This window comes from Oryzias latipes, chromosome 1, assembly GCF_053564925.1.
Source record: "Oryzias latipes strain Hd-rR chromosome 1, Olatipes_Hd-rR_3.1".
NCBI classification, from domain to species: Eukaryota; Metazoa; Chordata; class Actinopteri; order Beloniformes; family Adrianichthyidae; genus Oryzias; species Oryzias latipes.
This window is the reverse complement of record NC_136237.1, coordinates 2,207,501-2,229,916: the sequence shown is the minus strand read 5'-3', so window position 1 is coordinate 2,229,916 and position 22,416 is coordinate 2,207,501. Positions and strand designations below refer to the sequence as shown.

The window sequence follows — 22,416 nt, the reverse complement described above, 5'->3', positions numbered from 1 at the left end:
TAGTGGGTGCGTGGAATAAATGACAGCAGGCAGGAGGGTGGCTTCAATAATTATAATCCACGCTTCAGGCTTTACATCCTTTGACTTGACATACAGTGGCAGGTACATTTCCATAGGTGGATGAACACAGGTAGGTGTGTGTGTGTGGTCTCTAATAAACACAAACACAAATATAAACTTAATATGCAACTTAAATCACATAAAAAGAACAAAGAAGTCATGAGCGCCCACGTGCGCTTTATGCTCATTATTGACTAATTAACGCTTATTTAGCTGTGCACTACGTAAACATGCTGAATATTTGAACTAAATTACTCCAAGTAACATATATTAACATAAACTTACTTTGTCATCAACGCACACTAAACTTCCAAGAAAAACTTCATTTCAACCTGCCACGCAGCGGCACTCTCACACGCACGGAGGAAAACAGACAGGCAGGTGCCGTGCAGCAACACGATGACGTCATCACTCTTTTAATGAGCATGCGTCTAACTCTAAACAGAACTTAAAGGGACAGGAACGTATTTTAACCATAAGTATCTGAGTCTTTTGTACAGCCGCCCCCAAAGGTGCGCAGTACGTTTGCTCCAACAAAAGACAACTAAGGAGCAAAGTAAAAATCTTACAAAGTCCCTTTAGAGTCTTTCGCAGGGAGCTCAGGTAAGGAGATTAGGCGGGCAACAGGTCGAGTGTAGGTCCTGTCCTTCACTTTCACGTCAGCTGACCTGACACACCCATCTAGGCTATGGTGCACCTTGATGACATGCCCAATAGGCCACAGTGCCCTTGGGAGCTGGGGATCCACGATCATGGTGACTGAGCCTTCCGTTATTGGGTCTGTTAAGGACTGCCACTTCTGACGTATTTGAAGTCCGGGAAGGTACAACTTGATGAAGCGGGTCCAGAAGTGGTCTGCAAGCACCTGCGTATGCTTCCACCGTCTTCGGCTCAGGAGCTCATTCTTTTCGTATACCACTTGTGGCAGTGCTCCGTCGGGCCGCCCCATCAGAAGACAATTAGGGGTCACGGGATCGGGGTCACTAACATCAGCAGACACATAGCCCAAAGGTTTTGAGTTCAGAATATTCTCCACTTCGATCAACATTGTTCGGAGCACTTCTTCTTGAACGGGCTGTGCTCCAACTGTGATGTACAGCGCTGTCTTAACAGATCTGATCTCCCTTTCCCAAACTCCTCCAAAGTGAGGAGAAGCAGGAGGGTTGAAATGGAACTGAATCTTGCTTGGGGCTAAGAGTCGCTGGAGGTCTGGAGACATAGCAGCAAATGCCTCATTCAACTCTCTCTCTCCTCCTTTGAAATTAGTTCCCTGATCCGAGTACAGCTCTGCCGGGGTTCCTCTTCGTGCAGCAAACCTTCGGAAAGCCATTAAAAATGAGTCTGTGTCCAGGGAACTCAGAACATCCAGGTGCACAGCTCTTACGGTGAGGCATTTAAATATGATCCCCCATCTTTTCTCAGATCGGCGTCCTATCTTGATGTTGAATGGTCCAAAGCAGTCAACTCCTGTAGAGTAGAAAGCAGGCTTGAAGAGACGGAGACGAGCTAGTGGCAAGTCAGCCATTTTCGGAACCGATGGCTTTGCTCTCCATCTTTGACACTCTGTGCAGGTTCTCTGGAGTTTCCGAATTACTTCCCTGCCTCGTAGAATCCAGTATTTGCGTCGAATTTCAGCAAATACACGCTCTGGACCTGGGTGCCTAAGCTCATTGTCATAGTTTCTGATGAGCAGATGAGTGAATGGATGTGAAGGGTCAAGCACCACTGGATGGAGAGTATCATAAGCCAGGGTTTCTGAGCGACGAAGACGGCCACCAACTATGATTAGCTGCCCAGTCTCATCTAACTCAGGGGACAGAGTTAGCAAGCGACTACTGCGTGGGATATCCTTGCCTGCCTTTAGAAGCTTTAGCTCACTGGGGAAGCTATCCTCTTGAATGCACTTGAGTAAAAACAACTCGGCTTGACGATAATCCTCAGCATTTAACGAAGTGTCCTCTTTGGCCGCCCCATGCAGCTTCTCTGCTGTAGTACGGAGCAACTCCTGCCAGGAGTTACTTTGGCTGAGCTCACTCATCTTAGGACTTGCAGGTGTAGCTGACATCCCACAGAAAGTAGTCTTCCTGAGCTCATCAGTGGTTGGAGCATTTATCTCATTAGCTGCTGGAATTGTTGGCCATGTGTCTGGATGCATGTGGAGGAAGGGGGGTCCAAAACTCCATCTGTTGGCTTTGCTGAGATCTTGCAGGGTCTTGCCTCTGGTAATATCATCTGCAGGGTTTTGAGCAGAGTCTACATAACGCCACTGATGATGTTGGGTTAGCTCTTGGATTTCCGCTACACGTGTGCCAACAAAGATCTTAAAGCGACAAGACTCTGACTGCAACCAGGTCAGCACAGTTGTTGAATCTGTCCACAAGAAAATGGCTGTGATTGGCAACGTGAGCTCATCCTCGAGCAGTTTGGCAAGCTGTGCTCCTGTTTGGGCAGCGCAGAGCTCCAACCTGGGAACTGAATGAAGCCGTTTTGGGGCTACTCTGGAGCGGGCCATCACAAAGGCAAGGTGAGTGTGATTGTCTTCACAGACCGTCCTGAGGTATGCCACTGCTCCATAAGCCAACTCGGAGGCATCACAGAACACATGCAACTCTCGTCTTGCTACTGACGCAGCTTCACCTGCAGGTAGGTATGGACGGCTGAAGACAATCTGAGGGAGGAATTGTAACTCAGCCTCCCATGTCTTCCATTGCTGCAGGAGGTCAGGTGGTAGCTGGGGGTCATCCCAGCCTCTTTGTTTATCCCACAAATACCTGACTAGGATTTTGGCCCTGGTGGTGTAAGGCAAAATGAACCCCAATGGATCGTACTGACTAGCAAGTACTCTGTAAATGTTGCGGAGTGTGGGAGCACCATACTGGACTGGGCGATGTTTGTAGCCAAGCATATCAGTGGCAAAGTGCCAACTGAGACCCAGGGTTGATTCAGGACTGTCCGTCCTGTCTTGCGTTAACCAAAGTTCTGCACTACTGGAACGATCTTCCTCTGGAAGGTGGCTAATGACCTCCGGAACGTTGCTAGCCCATTGTCTGAGGACAAAACCAGCCGAGGACAAAAGAGCTCGGAGCTCGTTGACAAGATCTCTGGCTTCTGTTGTTGTTGGTAGGCTTTGAAGACAGTTATCAACGTAGAAACTTCTCTCAATGGAGGTTCTCACCTTGTCTTCTGGCATGCAGTGATCCTTTACATGACGCCACAGTGCATACGTAGCACAACACGGACTGCATGTGGTGCCGAAGGGCAGTACTTGCCATTCATATACTGCTGGTGGTTCATCAAGGTCCAGGTTGCGCCACAGAAAACGGAGTAAAGGGCGGTCTTCAGGAAGAAGGCGAACTTGGTGGAACATGCCCTTTATGTCACCACTAATGGCTACTGCATGCTCACGGAACCTAAGAAGAACTCCAAGAAGAGAGGCGCCCAACGTGGGGCCAGGCAGTAGATACTCATTCAAAGTCTGGCCTTGGTAACTGAAAGAGCAGTTAAACACGAGACGGTGCTTACCGTTGTGACTGACAAGGTGATGTGGTATGTACCAAGCCTCCTTTACGTCACTCAATTCTGACTCTTCAACTTTGGCAACATATCCAGCTTGAATGAGTTTCTCCATCTCTGCTGAGTAGATCTCAGCCTTTTCCAAGTCCTTCAGGAGTCTTCGCTCAATAGCTCTCAGGCTTGGCTTCACAGCATCAGGGGTTATTTGCAGGCATGGCATATCTTTCTTTCTGAGCAGAGGAGTAGCATAACGAGATACTCCACTGACCTCCACCCTTGTTGTTCTGGCCTCAAGCATCTCAACAGCGAAATGGTCTTGCTTGGAGCGAGTCACTATTTTGTCTATCCTGAGGGGGATGGTGTCAGTTTGCCACAATTTCTCCACATGCTTCATCAGCTCACTCATTTGGGGTGGAATGGAGGTCAAGAGGCACTGCTGTGATCTGTTGAACTGACAAACCACATTGGAGGGGCCTTGCAGTGTCCAGCCTAACCTGGTGTGGATTGCAGCTGGTCCACCAGGAGGTCCCAGCCTAACAGCCTCAATAGGAGTGAGAAGGTGTGGATGGTCGCTACCTATTAACAGCAACGGTTGGATCTTCTTGAAGGGCTGAATAGTTAGTCCCCTCAGGTGTTTGTACTTCTTCTGTAGTGACTCGATCGGGTATGTATGATCAGCGAGATCAATGTGGGAGGCCGTGAAGGCATTCCTGATCTGGTACTTAGTCTTGGGATTAGCCTTTGGTGAAATGGTAAAGGATATACAGGAGCCTCTCATATTCTGTATATCTTGCCTGATTGTGCGTAGAGGAAGGGTCTCTGGGTCACCTTCAAGCCGCAATTGCTGGGCGGCACTGGGTAGAAGCATAGTCCTTTCAGACCCATCATCTAGGATAGCATATGTATCTAGAATCTGACCCTTGTTGCGGATGAGAACTGGAACAACTTTGAGAAGAACACGACTGTTTGCTGTTGGCCGGTCGAGATATAAAACCCCAGTGCATTTCTCACCTCCATCTTGTGGTTGGCGTGCTGTGGTCTCTGAAGACCTCTTAGATGGACTTGTGTTGACATCATGGAGAACCTTTAAGTGACGACCTTGGCATAAGCTGCAAAGCTTCTTCAGGGTGCATTCTGCAGCACGATGAGAGCGGGCACAGCGCCAGCACCTATGGTTGATTTTGATCCATTCAGTTAGCTGCTCCTTTGACAGTCCACTGATTGCTGTACACTGACTTAAGTGATGATCTCTGTTGTCACAGTAAGCACAATATGGTGGGGGATTCTTTTGTAGGACGCCGCTTGGTGATTTAAGTGATTGAGTTTTGGTTTCTGCTCCATGAAACACTGCAGTGGAACGTCTACCGGATGGCCCCTCAGGGTTCCGACCCTGTGGTTTATCTCTTACTCCTCTTGATGGTAGTTGGCCGTCAAAGTCTTGACACCAAGACTCGTACTTCAACCAGCTGGCTAAGTCTGCAAGGGTATATCTTTGGTCAGGGCGGTTGAACATGCACCTGCGGAACTCTGCTCGATGTTCAGGGGGTAACTTACTAAGTAGCTGGGCTACATGAGAGCCGCACCGCAGCTCCACATCCCCATCAGGGCCAAGTGTCTTTAACATTCCCACCAGCGATTGAACCTGGAGGGAAAACCTCTCAAAGGCAACAGCGTCACCTCGCCTGACGTCAGGGGAATTCATCACTTCAGCTATTCTCTTTAATGCAAGCTGATGAGGTTGACCGAACTTCTCGTTTAAAGTTCTCATGGTGTCTGTGAATGGTGTTGGTGAATAGATGTAAGCCTCAGCCACCAGCTTAGCATCTTCCAACTTCAAGTGATTAATCAGCACCTGGTACTTGAACAGCTCCGTACTGTCAGGAGGGAGTAAATTCTCCAACGCCATCTTCAGGTGGGCGAACTCTCCAGGGTCTCGGTTGACGAGGTTTGGGATTGATGGACGAGGTCCATGGTAAGTTGCATCCAAGCTTGAACTCCGACCATACAACTGACTGGGTGCAGGGGGACGGTTAGAACCAGAACTAGCCTGAAAGATGACATTTGGGGAATCCACATGCTTGTGATAAGGTGTTGATGCTAACCTGATGGGCGATGGAGATGCTGGGAAGGGATCTTCACCATAGTTATGTTGTGTTGGCACAGCATAACGTTTGTGCCAATTAGTCTCTGGAGGTCTTAAATCTGTGTCATTTGGGGGTTGCCTAGTCAACAATGGCTGACTTTGCGGAGTTGAGAGCGCTTGGCTGCGCAAAATCTGAAGCTCTCTCATCATTTTATCAAGTCGCTCCAGCATAGGTGAGTGAGTTTCTACCTGCTCCTTTTTCTCACAAACTGGAGGTGGGGGTGCTGGCCAATCTTCTTCTTTAACATTTTCCACCTTTCCTAGTGGATCGGCATATGTTCTTTGGGTTGATTGGCAGGGTGGAGCAGTATTAGCAGAGTCCATCATCCTTAAAATGTCCCGTTGCATTGCACACATGTCTTCAAAATCCGCAGCCATCCGAATGTGTGATTGCTGAAGGAGGAGCCTTTCCTGACGGATCTCCTCAAGCTCAGGGTTTGTAGAAATAGACTGCCGTGGCTTCGGTGAAAGATCATATTGAAGAAGGGTTTGGTCTCTCAGCCGGTCATGCATAGGACTAAGGGGTGGCTTTTGGACCACTAGGTTTTCTCGCTCATGCCACAGTCTCTGAATCTCATATCTGGGGTCTATCTCTGATGCAACTGAATGTCCGTCTGAGGTCTCACTGGCTGCTTCAGGTGAATGGGTCAAATGTTCTCCTGTCTCATGTCCATGGAAGGTTGGATCTGTGAAATCCACCACATACTCTTCAAATCGAAGAGGGGGACGAACTACGCGTCGGGGACGTGCACCACTTGCTTCATAGTTCAGAGCTTCATCCATCTTAACTGGTTAAGGGCAGTGTCATCCGGCTCGAAGGACCAAAATGTAAAGGAGGATATGGGATCAAAAACTGTTCGTGGGTGACACCACTCTCGAACCAGGAGTGTCGGCCAGAACACTACTTCAAGGCCTGGATGAGGCTGTTTCTGTTAGTGGGTGCGTGGAATAAATGACAGCAGGCAGGAGGGTGGCTTCAATAATTATAATCCACGCTTCAGGCTTTACATCCTTTGACTTGACATACAGTGGCAGGTACATTTCCATAGGTGGATGAACACAGGTAGGTGTGTGTGTGTGGTCTCTAATAAACACAAACACAAATATAAACTTAATATGCAACTTAAATCACATAAAAAGAACAAAGAAGTCATGAGCGCCCACGTGCGCTTTATGCTCATTATTGACTAATTAACGCTTATTTAGCTGTGCACTACGTAAACATGCTGAATATTTGAACTAAATTACTCCAAGTAACATATATTAACATAAACTTACTTTGTCATCAACGCACACTAAACTTCCAAGAAAAACTTCATTTCAACCTGCCACGCAGCGGCACTCTCACACGCACGGAGGAAAACAGACAGGCAGGTGCCGTGCAGCAACACGATGACGTCATCACTCTTTTAATGAGCATGCGTCTAACTCTAAACAGAACTTAAAGGGACAGGAACGTATTTTAACCATAAGTATCTGAGTCTTTTGTACAAGATGAAAGAAAGAAAAAAGGCACTAGTTTACATAAATAACTTCAGAGTTTTAGAGCTTTATTTCTTTTTAAATTTTAAAGTCTCTGGAAAGTCTCAGTTTCAAAAAACAACATTAATGAATTAAAAATTATTTTATAAATTTTATTCATAACTCAATTGAATGTTTTTATATGTAAATAAAGGAAGACAGCTTTTTGTTGAAATCCATTCATATAAATCCTGCCAAAAAAATCAACCAGACTTTACACCACAAAATGCAGTTCTCAATAGACAATTCAAAATGTAATTTAGGGGTGGCATCTAAAAATACATTTTGCAATTTAGAATTCAACATCAAAAATATAAAAAGGAAAAATCAATTGCATTTTAAATTGTCGTGTTTTTTATGTCATAATTCAAATAACAATACATTTTGTAATTTACAAAACCATACTTAAAAAATGACACTTCAATAAACGGTTTGATTGAAAGTATTTTTTAAAGTAAATTAAAATCTAATGCATTGTGAACTGCATGCTGTTTTGTGTCACAATTCAAATGAAAATGCAAAACAGCGCCCTCTAGTGTCATAGATATGCATTGCATTGCGCTTTGGTTGTCAAAATTCAAATTTAAATGGAAACTGTCAGACTCTCATCAGGGTGGGGCCTACCATCCCCCCAAATTTGCTTAAAAATTATCAAATTGAATTGTAAATTTTAAAATTGGATTCTGAAATGCAAACTGTATTTTCATATGCTAAGCCTGTATATTGAATTTTAGACTGAAAAATGCATTTTCAAATAGAGAATTGTCATTTCAGGATTGCTTATTACTTAAAATTATGACTCAAAAACAAGGATTTGTGTTGGCTCAGCTAAATATCTGAATTAAAAAAAGTTCACTTCCGACTCCAGGCCGGAAGGCGGCGCCAACTAAGCAGTTACACGGAAGTAGAAGGAGGCTAACTTCCGGTGTTCGTTGCACATTTACCCTTGGTCGCCAATTTCGGTAAGTTACGAAATTTTTAACAGAAATCAAAGCTTACCGCTTATGATAGTTTATTCATATGATCAATGTTTTAGAAAACTATATAAGAATATAAATATGAGTTGTTTAATCTCGGTGTCCTTCTTTTAAACGTCCTTGAGCGAAAGTGCATTACTAGCATAGCGGCCATAAATTAATCTGATTTCCTCCACTGGATCCGCTAAACACCACCCTGAAATAACAATGTTGTTTTTAGCAGATAAAGAACTCGGTTTGTGTGTTTTTGGTTGGAATTACAAAGTGATCAATTAAAACCGGCGCCTTGTTGTGCTTTCCTGACAACAACCCGGCAGGTCCCCTGTTCTGTTTGTGGAAACCACTTTACTTCACAACAAGACAAAGAACTTTTCAGAGTTTATTGAAATTAATACTTTGTCGGAGTTTTAAGCCTGAAACCTCCTCCTGGTTACAGCAGGTTTACTATAATAGACCATGCTGTAGGAAGAACACCATTGTATCTTTACACTCAGTTGGGACCATTCAAGTCGACATTATATAGATTTTACATAAACGTTATCCCTAGTAGAGACCTCAAGATACAACTTTCTATCGTTTGGTGACCACAAGCGATAGTTTCCAATTCCGAACACATAAGTTAATACTTAGAATTATGCAAGTTCTTAATATTTTTTCCCCGCCTATCGTCTTTGCAATGCGGCTAAAACAGTGGGAAAACGTTGTAATCACCGGTCGATGACGGGTTTTTCAATACCACATCTTCACTATCTGTGCTCTAAATACCATCAATTTGTCACAGGACATTATTCAAGTGATTCAACAATTTTACATTTTTTTCCAGGAGTTTGTCATTTTATGTAATTACCTGCTTTACGTCTGTGGAGTGCAGTTCATTATTCTGTTTTAAGGGCTTGAACCTGTGACGGCTCCTTACTGGGCTCATTAACATTGTGCATAATGATGTGGCGTGGGGAACTCGGGTCTGCAACGACGAACGCCACGCGTTTCATCGAGTTTCCTCAATGTTTAGGGGGACAGATCTCGTTGAATGCCTTTCACTTGAAATTGATCCAGAAAGCTGCTAAGGCCACGGTACCTTCTGCCGAATGGAAATCAGAGTATAAACTATCCCAGAATGCTCTGTAACACAAAAATGAACCCTTCCCAATGCAGAAACCAAGTTCGGCATGCGCAGGGACAGCCTCTGCGCTATACCTTTACTATAGACAACGTATAAGATAAAGATGCTTTGTTGATCCCAGTTTTGGGCTTGTCAACCTTGGGATTCATCAAATGATCAGGCAGACGGCTAGATGGAAGCCATGTTGAGAACCTACAGCTTTCATCATTCCGGATCATCCCTAAGGAAAGACAAACTAAAGCTACCTGGATTCGGCACTTTGAATCTGTGAAGACGGCCGTTTTATTGGATCTTAAAAACCAAATTTCAATTAAAGTTGTGTTTTTTCTGTTCTTGTGACATCTTACTGATGACACATAAGGAAAGTTGTAGGGCTGAGTATCACCAATACTTTCCAGAATCGATTCATTTTTGAATTTACTCGGTTTACACATTTGGACATATTTGTATAGAAATACATTAACAATCTATAGATGTTTTCTGCTACAGTTGACATACAGTAAATTCATCAGTGAAATAATAAACCAGTGATTGTTAAAACCATACAGGGTTACAGCATTTCTCAAACAGAGAAGCTCCAACAAAACTGTGCAGATCATTAACATTGTTGCGGTTCTGACTCGTATTACAAAACAAATGTTCTGCCTCTCCCTGAGGCGTTTCAGTTTGGCCACTAGGTGGAGCTCTCGCTATAGCATCACATTTTATTCCACAAGATTGGAGCAAAAAAGTTTCCTCTTAAGAGTTTGTAAAATTCCTGCCTGTGAGTCTTTAAAGCTGTTCATTTAGTCAGAAATGTTTGTTTAGGTCGGCAAGCGTTAGCATTAGCCGTTCTACGGGAAATTCCATCACACGTTAGCATCAAGCTAGCAGACTTTGGCTTTAGTGCTGTTGTGCGTTAGTCACTGGAAAAAGGAAGGCATAAAAGATCGATCTCTACTTTTACAGATCGATTATTGATTTATTAAGCTTCCGTTGATTCAGATCAATTAATCGATTTTTATCAACCCAGCTCTAGAAAATTCAGCTTAAAAATAACATTTCTTAATTTGTGAAGTAGAAAATATGCTGGGCGGAGCCTCGTGCTCCCTGCTCCGCCCCCTTCTGATCGTCCACTTGCAGACACCCAGATCCATGAACGTCTTTGTTTCTGAGGTTTTCTGAACTGGAATCTGGATCCAAACCGCACAGTTGGATGGCTCACCAGTACTGTTAGCCTGGGGGTGTGAGGGGCTGTAAGCTAGTGGGACTTAAAACAGAGAGCTCTCAGCAAAGGGGAGGGGAACTGGGGGTGCCCACAACTCAGAGGTGAATCTCCGATGAACTCCTGCCGCTCTGCAGAAACGATGTGCTAGAAAGTGTCTCAGGTTTTTAGATTTTGGCAGAAAACTGCATCATCACAATCAAAAGACCGTTGGGAACGCTTTGGAAATGAGAAGATGATGAACGGAGGTTTAAGCCGGAAACCTCCACCCGTTCTTTGCACCATCGTCAACTAAACTCAAAGGCGTTGAAAGCCGAAGTAGCTGACGGTGTTTGTCAGGAAAGCCTCTTTCTTCACGCTGTCTGTGGTTTCAGGTGGAACGACCTCATGGCTGCAACGATTCGCCTGCTGTCCTCTGTGCCGCGCTCAGGTAGGACTTTTAAAAATGGACGGGTTGTTCTTTGCTTCTTGTGTTCAGGTCCGACGCGCAGAAATCACCAGATGCGAACACTGAACTCACCGCACAGACGATTGCAATAGAGGCAAACAAGTTCAAACTGTCATGAGTAAAATGTGTCAACATATGAAATAATAGTCTGAAGCATCTGCTGCTGTGTTAACTGTGTCTGAACACGTGATGTTATAAAATGTTATTTAAATAAACATTTCACAATGTAACATTTTAATTTATAAACTGACATCCTCATTGTTACACTTTGTAACTCTACTTAGAAAAATCAAATAGAATGCTGGGTAAAAAAATAAGATCATCCATCCATGACAGTGATAAAACCTGAAGATGGTTTTTCAGCTTTTATTCACACATTTGCATTTATTTCTATTTGTTTCCCTGCAGGCATCTTTGTGGTCAGCCAGAACGCGGTGAGATGCTTCAGTGTGTCCCACCAGAGGTGTGGATTCAGTAAGTGTTTACATTTACCTTACAGTCACCGCGGGAACCGAACACGTCCTCTGACTGCAGGCCTCAGTCACACGCTTCGGCGTACGGTGCTGCGGGGTTTTTGGGTCGTCCCGGTCCGTGGAGGGTCACACAGACCAGCGGGAGCCTCTTGACCTTTTAACCCCTGTAGTAGGAACAGTCCACCTGGTCTAGGCCTGCACAATAAAACCACAAATTTACTGTTATCGCGATATCAGCCTGTGCAATACTGATATCGCAAAAGTCGGCGAAGATTGTGAAAAATGGTTACCTTAAATGTGTTAAAAACCATCTCATGGCAGCTTGAAGTATTTAACAAATCAAATAAATCCATTTTGTGCATTTGACCAATTGGATGGACGGCTTTACATCCTTTAGATGGAGCCCTTTCATGTTAGATTCTGTAGATGAGGGTCATCTGGGCTATAATATAAGTTATGTTAAGTCTTATTTAAATTAAACTGTTGCAGTGAAATGCAAAGGATGTTTTTGATTGTTTTTCTATTTATTTATTTAAGTTATATCGTCATCACAGTATTGATCACTAATATTGCATATCACGAGTTTTCCGCTTGTCCTGCAGCCGTAATCCTAACCTTCTTATCTTTCTTCATCACATAATCCCTCAAAATGTGTTTACTGAGTGAAATGTATTTTTTTATGTTCGAGATGCTTACATTCTGTGAAATAACAAGAACAAAAAAGGGATTTGTATTTATTCAAAACTCTAGATGACAATCTGAAATGCTGTGAAGCAAACATTTTGGGGATGACGACACTTCCAGACGTCTGTTGGAGATGTTTGTGGACCGCATGAGTGGAGTCATGAGGCTTCATTAGTTACCTTTAACTTAGAAATGCTTTCTACGTCTGCTGTAATGAATGTCATTATTGTCGTAGAAAAACAAATCATTTTCATTGTGATTTCCTTTTTTTTTTTAGAGTATGTCAATGCACAAGAGGTGCCTACGGATATGAAGTCCATCACAGACCGGGCGGCGCAGACGCTTCTATGGACCGAACTCTTCCGAGGTTCGACTGCCACGTCTGTTAGCGACGCATGAGGATGTCGTGCTGTGCTTTTGTGGATCCAGACGGCTCTGCTTTAGTCTCTGCAGCCGCAGTTTTCCTAGCAAAGCGTTTGAACTCCTCCTTCATCCGTCGTCTTCTTCACTCGTTGTCCTCCAGAGGATTTCAAATAAACCCTTTTTCTGAATTTTACATTTTAAGATAGACTTGTTTTCTGCTCGATGTAGTGACACGAAAGCTCGACCAGCCACATATTACAGTGCAATTTGTGTCTGTTGCTAGATCGGTAATTTAAACATTTAATTACTCATCACTGAACTGCTTTCTAACAATGTCTGGATTGAAGGACAAATTCAATTTCAAACTTTATTAAGTCAAGTTTCTATAAAGTGCAACAACAACATAAAAGAATTAAGATTAAGGTGAAGTCAAATGAAACCGTTTAATCACCAAAAATAAAGGCAACATTTTTGTTAAAGTCACATTTCTGATTTAGACAAAATAAAAACTAATAAAACATTTTTATGTTGTTAAAATTAAACTTATAAACATAATTTTGGTCTTTTTTTGTCTAAAATCTATCAACTGTTGTGTGATTTTAGGCCTATTTGTTCAAAAATGACAGTTGCTCCTGCACAAACAATAAAAAATAGACCTATTTAAAAACTAAAGTAGCGTTTAGGAAGAATGTCATTTAATTTGGTTTTTGTGAGGTTATATAGAACTGCATTTAAATTAACTAGATGGGAAAGCAATTTTCAACTTCCGGCTCCGTTCCGCCACGGAAATAAAGCACTGATTAAAAGAAATTATAAATGAACAAGCACTATAATAATAATAATGATAACAATAATACAATCAGGTTTAGTAGATCATCTCTCTATGCTGCAGCTTTGTTTACAACAGAACTCAATGTTTCTTCTTCTACGGTCGTTTCCGGTAGTTTGGAGAGTTCTGCTCGTGTCCAAAGGATTTGTTGTGTTGCGGATGGAAACGTTTGTTATAATCAGATCAAGTGTTTCTGGATCCATGAACACAGTTCAAGTCTAATCCCATCTTTGATCCGATCAGAGATATTTTGCACATAGAACTGCGGCTAAGTGCTGTGATGTGGGAATTGTTAATGTCGATGACATCAATCACGCAACTCCTTTACAATGGATAACTCTTCAAAACTGTGTCAATCACTAGAAATGTTTGAAAATCTCTTAGGTAAGAAAGGAGGTTTTGTGTCAGTGTGTTAGCAGCTGTGGTTTTGTCAATGTGTGTGTTTTGGCGACAGGTCTGGGCATGACGATGAGCTACCTGTTCAGAGAACCGGCCACCATCAATTACCCGTTCGAGAAGGGCCCGCTGTCGCCACGCTTCAGAGGAGAGCACGCCCTGCGCAGGTGAGCATTAGGACACCAAGAAATGTCTGGGTCTGTGTGGAAACTTTTCTGAAGAGTTTGCTGCTACTTTAGTTTCCTTACAGTCAGAAGCTTCCAGTGAGAAGTGAGAGACGGGTCACCAGGAGCCTCAAAGCCTTTCAGAGTAGGACGCACATGTGGTTTATTGGTTTAGTTTGTTATTTACATTATATTCAATATAAAAAACCAATAAAAAAAGAATAGGCAGAAGCAAATATAGCTTATTAGATGCCCATCCTTCAATGTCCGTTTATCACAGTGTTTTTCAACCAGTGTACGGGAAATGGTCAGGTGTGCCGTGGGAGATGACCCATTTTCACTGATCTATAAACATTTTCCATCTCCAGGATATCAGCTCTGTGTTCATCCAAACAGGCCCTGATAAAACACTGACTAGTTAGGGAATATGAAAGATCATAAAATACTTTTTTCTTTGTGTTTATTTTATTTTATTGAAGACACTTTCATAATAATGACGGTAGCGCGATTTAGCTGCAGCTACAGCTCTGTTTTCTGAAAAGTCCCGCCCCTTTAACTGTCTCCACCAATCATTCTTGGAGGCTCAATCACATGTCATCAGTCTAACCAATCAGAAGTGGTTAAAGTCTTCACTTCCTTGTTCTGATTCTGCTCATAATGTCTCTCAGTTCCAACAAAAATAGCAGCTAAAGCTCGTCTTTAGCGGTGTAGCTTTCTACAGAATCCGGTGTCAGACCGTGGAACAAGTGAACAAAACTATGAAGCTCAGAGAAGAGAGTCTGTCTGACATCACTACATCTCCCATGATGCATTGGGTTAAAGTGAATGCATCTCTGCGCTACAATGAGTCTTCCCTGTTAAACGTCTTCAACCACAACAAACACACATCCACCAGTTTTTCCATCTTCTTGATGAAATCAGAGGTCAGAGGTCAACAGTTTAGTTCTCCTTCAAGGTTTGTGTTTCTTAACAGCCAAACATCCCAGAGTTTGGTCCAAGTCATCTTTCTGACTGAAACACTTTTCTAACAACGTCTGGATTATTTTAAATGTTAAACTTAAAAAGAAGTAAGAACAACATTTAAGAAACAGGATTAAGGTGAAACAGACACAATTAAATTAAATTGAAACAAATTTAATCATCTAAAAAGAAATAAAACATTTTTGTTAAAGTTTTCAAAGACTTCATCTTTGATTATAACAAAAGAAAAACTAATAAAACTTCAACATGTTGACTTTTTATGTAGCTACAGAAAACATGAATATAATGTGTCTTTTTGTGTAAAATTTATCAAACATATTGTGATCATATAATTGTTCAAAAATTACAGTTGCTTTTGCACCAACATTTAACAAATAAATCACAATTTAGAAAGAATATATTAGTTTTTTTGTGAGGTTACATAAAGTTGCATGTTAATAAACTGGAGGGAAGAACAACTACCAGAGTAAAATGTCAAATTATTTAGTTGAAAATTAATACTGAAAACTATTTTAACTTTTATTAAATATTTTAGAACAAACAGCTGCAACTTCCAGCTTTTTCTGCCACAATTATCACAAAAATGCACGTGAGATCATGGAGGAACAGTGCATCAATACAGACTGTAGAGTTTCTACTTTTTTAATGTTTGGATGCTGGAGTGCAGCGGGATTTTTGTCAATGAGAAAGTGTGCCTTGGCTCAAAAAAGGTTGAAAAACACTGGGTTAACAAACCAAATAGATACCATCAAATAAAAAAAACGTCCTTTTTCATCCATTTATACTTTTACGTTTTTGACTTTTTTTAACTGCAAAAAAGAAGGGCTTCATTTGAATTCACTTAATTCATTTCAGGGACTGAAACACATCCTGCTTTAACATTAGTTTGAATTTTAACCTGTTCAAAGTGGTAAAGTAAGGGTTAATGGCTGATGAAATGCACATTATCAGAAATTAATGCACACTTTGAAGACCATTAACCCGCTTATACCATGGTCACTTACAAAAGAAATAAATGTTCAATCAGTTTTTAGGACTTTATTCTTGTTATTTTTGAATCGCTATTTGTTTTGTGGTGCAACATGTTGTCACGGTAACACGACAACACACTGGTTAGTAGACTGCAGCGGCAAAGAACAGTGATATATATGCACCACGATGTGTTAAATAAAGCATCAGTTCAGAGAAGGTTCTCCTCTTACCGCTTGTTTTTGTCCAGATGATGAAGAAAAAAGTCTCTCTAAAGTCTCACTAAAGTTTGTTTTAAAGAAGCCAGCGCAGTGATACGAAACATTTAAGCTACGTGACCGGAACTACTTTTTTCAGGCGTGAGTTCTCACTTTTTAATCCACACCCAGCAGCCAATCAGAATCGAGTATTCACCTGGACCGTGGTATAATGAACAGTAGGGGTGTGTATTGGCAGGAGTCTGGTGATTCGATACGGATCCCGATATTCTACCAGAACACATTTTCTTTCTTTTCTTTTAAGTGTGAAGAAAGAACCAGTAAGGTTCTAAAAGTAGGATTGAGGAAATAAAGTTGTTTATTTTCAACATTAATGTAGATTCTCCAGTAATTTTAAACGGTTCAGGAGCCTGAATGGTGCTTAAAAAGTAAAGAGGGAAAAAAAACACTCATTCTTTGCAGAAACACTAAAGTGATGATGATGAGGCAGCATGAATGGATGAAGGAGACGCTTTAATGTGCCTAAGAGTTTTATTTAAGTGGCAGTCTGCAGCCTCTTTTCTCACCCGTGGAAGTTAACTATGTTCATCGCCATGATGAGCCTTTTTCAGAGCGTTGTCCACATCACTCTGACCCATCAGGTATCTGAACTAGAATCTATTGCTGGGAGGTTCTGTAGGACTTTGGCCCGCTTTGCTGTCAGCATTTTGGCCCCGTGCATCAGCCGCTGTGCAGCTGCAGAGTTTCACTCGTTCTCATCTGAGCTACAAAGCACCACAATCCTCGTTTTTATATGTTACTGGCAGCAACATGAGACAGAGTTTCAGTTTGGTACCATCCTAAGTAAAAACTAAGTCGTTCATGTCTCATAACAACGAAACAAGCTGCCTCTGGCTGCAGGCTTCCTGTTGTTTAATGTGGTGTAGAGCTGCTCAAAGAGGCTCCGTGTTCTCTGCTGCTAACTATAGGTTGGAGGTTGAAGTGGAAAACGAGAGTCAGACGCTGAAGGACGCTCAGAAATAATTCAATAAATGTCGTCCTGACAGCATTTGGAATCAATAAAAGTATCGCCAAATGAACTATCGTGATCTATATCCTAAACGATTTATCCCAACACCCCTACAAAATGTAGGCGGCGATCACCTCCTACATTTCTCGCCGGGTGCCGGCTACTTCTGAGGCTGGGTGACATTGACATGTGCACACAGGAGCAGAGGGGGAATCGTCGTGCTTATGAGCAATTTTTGGAGAGAGCTGATGTGGAAACGCTTCAGTTTTCATCCACTGACTCAGCACAGTGACGCCCTAAGGCCTAGCTGACCCCGTTTTATGACTTTAACATGACGAATCAAACCAACAACACTCGGTTCATAAAAAATGACTGAATAGATCTTCGCAGTGTAAAAGTCTGGATTAAATGTGCAAAATTTGATTTGTTCAGCTTGCAGTTTAGAACATATCTATTAAAGTAGAGTTCCCTTGGAGTTACACTTTAAAAATAACCCTTTCAGTAGGATTCTAGATGTTTTAAGGCTGTAAAAGTCTCTTGAATCAACTCTCAAAGTTCAAACCTTAATAGAAAGTATTTTAGAATGAAAACACAGATCTGATGACTGAAGATTTGTGTCATTAGCTGCATTTGCATGGACAAAAGTAATGGGAAAGAACATCTGATCGGAAGAAAAACGTGTCACGTAAACACGCTGTTCAGAATAGTCTGCCCCGATCGGACTTGTTCAGATCAAAATTTCTTTCCGATCGAGGTGGATGGGTTATGCTGATTGTTTATCCAATCATGTTGCATGTAAACGGTTCATTCCGGTCGTGTGTCACTACTGCTCTGGTTTAACGTCACGCACAGACGGCGCTTCAGAGAAAGCTTTCTACTTTAGCTGCCGGTCTCCTTTAAAAAGGAGATTAACACGATAACTGACGCACTAATTTCTCTGAAATTCATCATTGGTGATTAACGTGGTTATTTAACACCACTAGTTATAATGTTCCATAAAACCCTTCACTATTATTCAACTTGTATGTTTAAGAAAAAATATTGTAGATCCTGACCAAGTGGAGAAAATAAATCTATATTTCAATTCCAATATGTGTTTAGTTTCTCTGAAATGCTTTGACAGGTACCCATCAGGAGAGGAACGATGCATCGCCTGCAAACTGTGTGAAGCCATCTGTCCGGCCCAGGTACACACACACACTCACACGATGCCATTAAAACACCGGATCCATGTTTAATTAACCCAAGTCTACCTGTTTGAAGACGTTTGGATTAGACTAGAATAGTGTGGGCTGAACAGTTTGTGAAATGAAAGGTTGGAGAAGCAAAAAACAATCAGTCCCAGTTGTTCAAACTGAAAATAATTAATTAAAAATTGAAATTACTTGTAATTTGGCAAATGTAGTTTGCCCAAAATAGTAGGCTTTAGAAAATTAAATGATTTACTCTCAAAAAGCCAATTTCTATTTAATATTTAACTCGTCTAAAACTGAATTTGCTCAATATGAAATTTACAAAGTTGTTTTGTAGTCTGCTCCTTTTTGATCAGGTGCTTTTAAAATGCTTGTGGTTAGTCTGGATGAGCTCAGGATAAGAGCTAAACCCAGAAAGGTGAGTAGACCACGGAGACGGGAATGTTTAAAAAATCCTGAGACAAAATCCAAAGCTAAACTGATGAGTTTCACACAGCAGATAAAGTTCAAATCTGATTTGTTTTACTTTCTTTGATGTGCCTGATCATGCAATACAATGGGCACAAGCACACGCATGCACAAATGGACACATCATTCTTTTTACTGTTGACTTTGAAACCAATAGAAATGCAAAGAATAGCAAAAATATTTACTATTTCTACGGTTCCTCTCATAAAAAACTCTCACTGTATGAAAGGAAATCAAATCAATATTTTAGGAAAGCATTTAAAATAGGGCTGTGGATCGTTTTGTCGGTGGTGATTCGATTCACAAATCCGGCTCAACAATTCACAGATCGAACCACCATTCTTCCAAACATAAACATCACTGTTTCGCTGGATCATCTTGTAACAAATCCTGAAAATGTTCACAGTTTTTCATCCTCAAAGTTTGACTCCTACGGAGCCCGGGGTCTGACATGGGTGGAAAAAAAAATAGTTCCCACAAAATAATTAGTTTCCACGAATTTCGTTCCCACCAATTAATTAATTATTTCGTGGGAACAAAATAATTAATTTGTTCCCACGAAATACAAATTCATGTGATAAGTCATTCATAAACACGGATGTGAGCAATACTTGGATTTCCAGCAGATACCTGTGTCTCTCAGGACAACGCATGGAAGACATGCAGGATGTTTAGAGATCATTGATCTGTTTGAAAAAGCTCTACAGAAGCATCGTAATCACGTCTCCATGTCCGGGTTCATTCACATCCCGGTTTGCTCTCCGTCCTGCCGCTAAAGCCGTTCTCCGTGTCTCTGTGACCCACATTCATTCAAGAGGGGAAAAATAACAACTACAGGATCTATTTAATATTTTCTCCATGAAAATAAGAGAAATATCATAAGATTTATGATGGCCGAGCTGGATGCTTCTCCATCCCGCAGCAGCTGTCTGTTTGCCGGTATGGTGTCAGTAAACAGAACTTAAACCTCATTTTTTCCCCCAAATAATTTTACTTTGAAAATGGGAGGCTTCACTTTATTTTGAAGATTTTATAACTTCCTGTGACACTTTCCCTGCGCTGTCTGCTTTTTTTCTTTCAGATTATGAACTCAAATCCAGTATTGTTTTGCATTTTAGAGCAAAAAGATATAGTGCCTGAGTATTTTTACTAAACTACCTTATTTTCAAGAATCGGCTACGTTGGACATTGCGGATATTTGTACTTGAATTTTCGGGAGCAGAGCGCAAATATCCGAGCTCTCGGATGTTACAGCGCTGATTTGCTAGCGGAACACGGTAGCAGCACCTGTCACTGCAGGGACATCCGAGCGCTTCTGGTCCGCTTGACTGCACGCGTTCCACAAATGCCTCGCAGATTATCTTTGGAGACGAATTAGAGGAGGAATGGATTATGGATGAGTTCAATCAATGCGATGCTCTACAGTGTCGGTGGAGACCTTTGAGCGAGCGCTTCTCCAGAATTGTGACTTTGTGCCAGCCTGATGTGCAAAGCGACATCGTTAATTGGTCCCATCGGGTGGAGTAGAGTGGCTTCAGGGCATTTCTGAATACCTCCCACTGTGTCTGTCACTATATCACTCAATTAATTGGTTTTGGGTCATCGAGCTTAAAGCTCAGTTAACTAAAAGATTTAACCTCAGAACTGAAAGAATAAATAAACAGAGCTCCTCTGTTCAGCACTGATTCACAATCGCACAGCTTTGTTTTGTCTGATTTGTCTTGTTTTACTCATCACTATCTTTTTTTCGCCGACGACATGAGACGTAGCCAAGAGTTCTACATTTTAGTTTGTAGCTATGTCTCTTTCTGTTTTAACATTTGGATTGCTTTGTTGGTCTGACGGTCCCTAAAGAAACCGAAAAATAATTCTGCTGAGACTCGCTGGTATATAGTGACAGTGAGGGATTACATTTGTGAATTTCCCGTCCAAATGTACATCCCTGTAGCTGCTTAGGATTGCTCACTGTCAATGATCTAGCACAGGGGTCTAGCTGAGGCTGGGATGGATCTGATTCAGAAATGTAAAAAAATCCAAACTTCTCAGACTTTTTACTATATTTTATAACCCAGATTAACTAGGACCCTGGTGTAAACAAGTTGTGTGTAACTTCCTCATGTACATCACTTCTTTGGTAGTAAATTTGTACTGAACATGTACTATTAACTATACTGTATTATTACCTTTTTTCTGTACAAAATGTACTTATAAAACTCTTGGAGAAAGGTTGCGTTCATGTGGTGTTGGAACAATCGCCATCATACAAACCGCTAAATCTTCCCACAGCACATGAATACAGAATAACTTTCTGAACCTAAACAAATGTCAATTTATCTGTAGAGCACCATCTATGGGGACACACCAGAATCTTTAAACGTTATTAAAGATTATCCATATAATCTGTTACAGTTTATCAGACCTGATTAAATAGTTTAGTGGGCCCTGTGCGGCCCCCGCCGTAGTTTTCCCACCCCCGCTCTAGTGCTATCCTGTCTGCGTAGATGCTCCATGTAGGGATGGTCGTACGGAGCGCTTTGTTTTTTAACATCCTGAATAAATAGTCTGCCCGTTTTTTATGGAGGCTTTTGCTTTGAAACGTGAAAATTGTGTGGCTAACAAGAATCCAACCCCCAACTGTGTGTTCCAGGCGATTACCATAGAAGCCGAGACTCGCGCTGATGGAAGCAGGAGGACGACTCGCTACGACATCGACATGACCAAATGTATCTACTGTGGTTTCTGTCAGGAGGCGTGTCCGGTGGATGCTATCGTAGAGGTGAGTGCATCATTCTGTCTGGGAGCAGTGTTACTGTTCAGACAATGTTTGTGTTTCATATTTGAGGAAAAAAAGAAATCCCTTTTGTAAAACATTTCAGTAACACCTTATAAAGACATGAACAAGCATTAATAATGTGTTTATAAGCTGTTATAGGAAATATAAAGGCCATGATTACTTTTATAAACGTATTACTAATGCCTTATAAGCAATGATCAATATAATAACTCTCAAAAGATAATAAATCGTTTTCCCAAGTGTGACCAATGTGTTATTCTAAATATTTCTAAATACTTTGTAGGCGATCAATAAACATATCAACTGTGTGTTTGTTAATAGTTTGAGTGTTCTGCAGCCTCCTAATCTGGTGTGTCGACTATTTTTAGCCACAAAGAGCAACAACTTCTTGTGAAAAATGAACATCTATATAACATTAAGCCAAGCCACAAGCATGCAACACTTGTGTCATAGGAGACAAACGCAGGTGAACTAGTTTTAAAAAGTAACATGAACAAGTTACAGCATTCACACCCAATGTGGTTCACACAGAGGCGTCCATGTCCATCTAATGCATAGATGACGGCTGAGGTCCTGCGGCGCTTGGTGAGGGTGTCCATTATCCCACTGCGGTGGGATTTGGGCAGCGTGGCGACACGACACCGAGAAATGTTTCCAGAGTCCCAATAGCTGAACTTCTTCAGCGAAGAATTTCTGTCACGTCCAGCAGTCAGGAATTCAGCTTTAGCCACTGATGTGATGATGACGGGATCAGCATGTGGAGGAGAACCTGGGGGATGCTGCAGAACTTTATAATCATTTTTATTTGTGTGAAAGCCAACCATCCATCCATCCATCCGTCCATCCATACTTCCATTCCGTCCATCCGTCCGTCCATCCCTCCCTC

At 41.8% G+C, this 22,416-nt stretch overlaps 1 protein-coding gene and 2 long non-coding RNA genes across 3 annotated transcripts in view; 1 reads left to right on the top strand and 2 right to left on the bottom strand.

Moving 5' to 3' along the window:
• Window positions 1-38: 38 nt before the first annotated feature.
• LOC144994164 (uncharacterized) lies at window positions 39-435 on the bottom strand. Its single transcript, XR_013657595.1, has 2 exons — window positions 346-435; window positions 39-151 (listed from the first exon to the last, which is right to left on the bottom strand). It is a non-coding gene; the product is annotated as an uncharacterized LOC144994164 (long non-coding RNA).
• Window positions 436-6,687: 6,252 nt separating this feature from the next.
• Window positions 6,688-7,084, bottom strand: LOC144994160 (uncharacterized). The gene is made up of 2 exons (XR_013657585.1): window positions 6,995-7,084; window positions 6,688-6,800 (listed from the first exon to the last, which is right to left on the bottom strand). It is a non-coding gene; the product is annotated as an uncharacterized LOC144994160 (long non-coding RNA).
• A 978-nt stretch (window positions 7,085-8,062) lies between these two features.
• LOC101175628 (NADH dehydrogenase [ubiquinone] iron-sulfur protein 8, mitochondrial) overlaps window positions 8,063-22,416 on the top strand; it is a 19,258-nt gene continuing 4,904 nt past the window's right edge. The window contains exons 1-7 of the mRNA XM_004066313.5: window positions 8,063-8,199; window positions 10,916-10,971; window positions 11,398-11,463; window positions 12,424-12,513; window positions 13,793-13,901; window positions 18,199-18,262; window positions 21,384-21,512. Of these exons, the coding sequence (XP_004066361.1) occupies window positions 10,929-10,971; window positions 11,398-11,463; window positions 12,424-12,513; window positions 13,793-13,901; window positions 18,199-18,262; window positions 21,384-21,512 (501 nt within the window). The 5' untranslated portion in view covers window positions 8,063-8,199; window positions 10,916-10,928. The remainder of the gene's footprint in view (window positions 8,200-10,915; window positions 10,972-11,397; window positions 11,464-12,423; window positions 12,514-13,792; window positions 13,902-18,198; window positions 18,263-21,383; window positions 21,513-22,416) is intronic.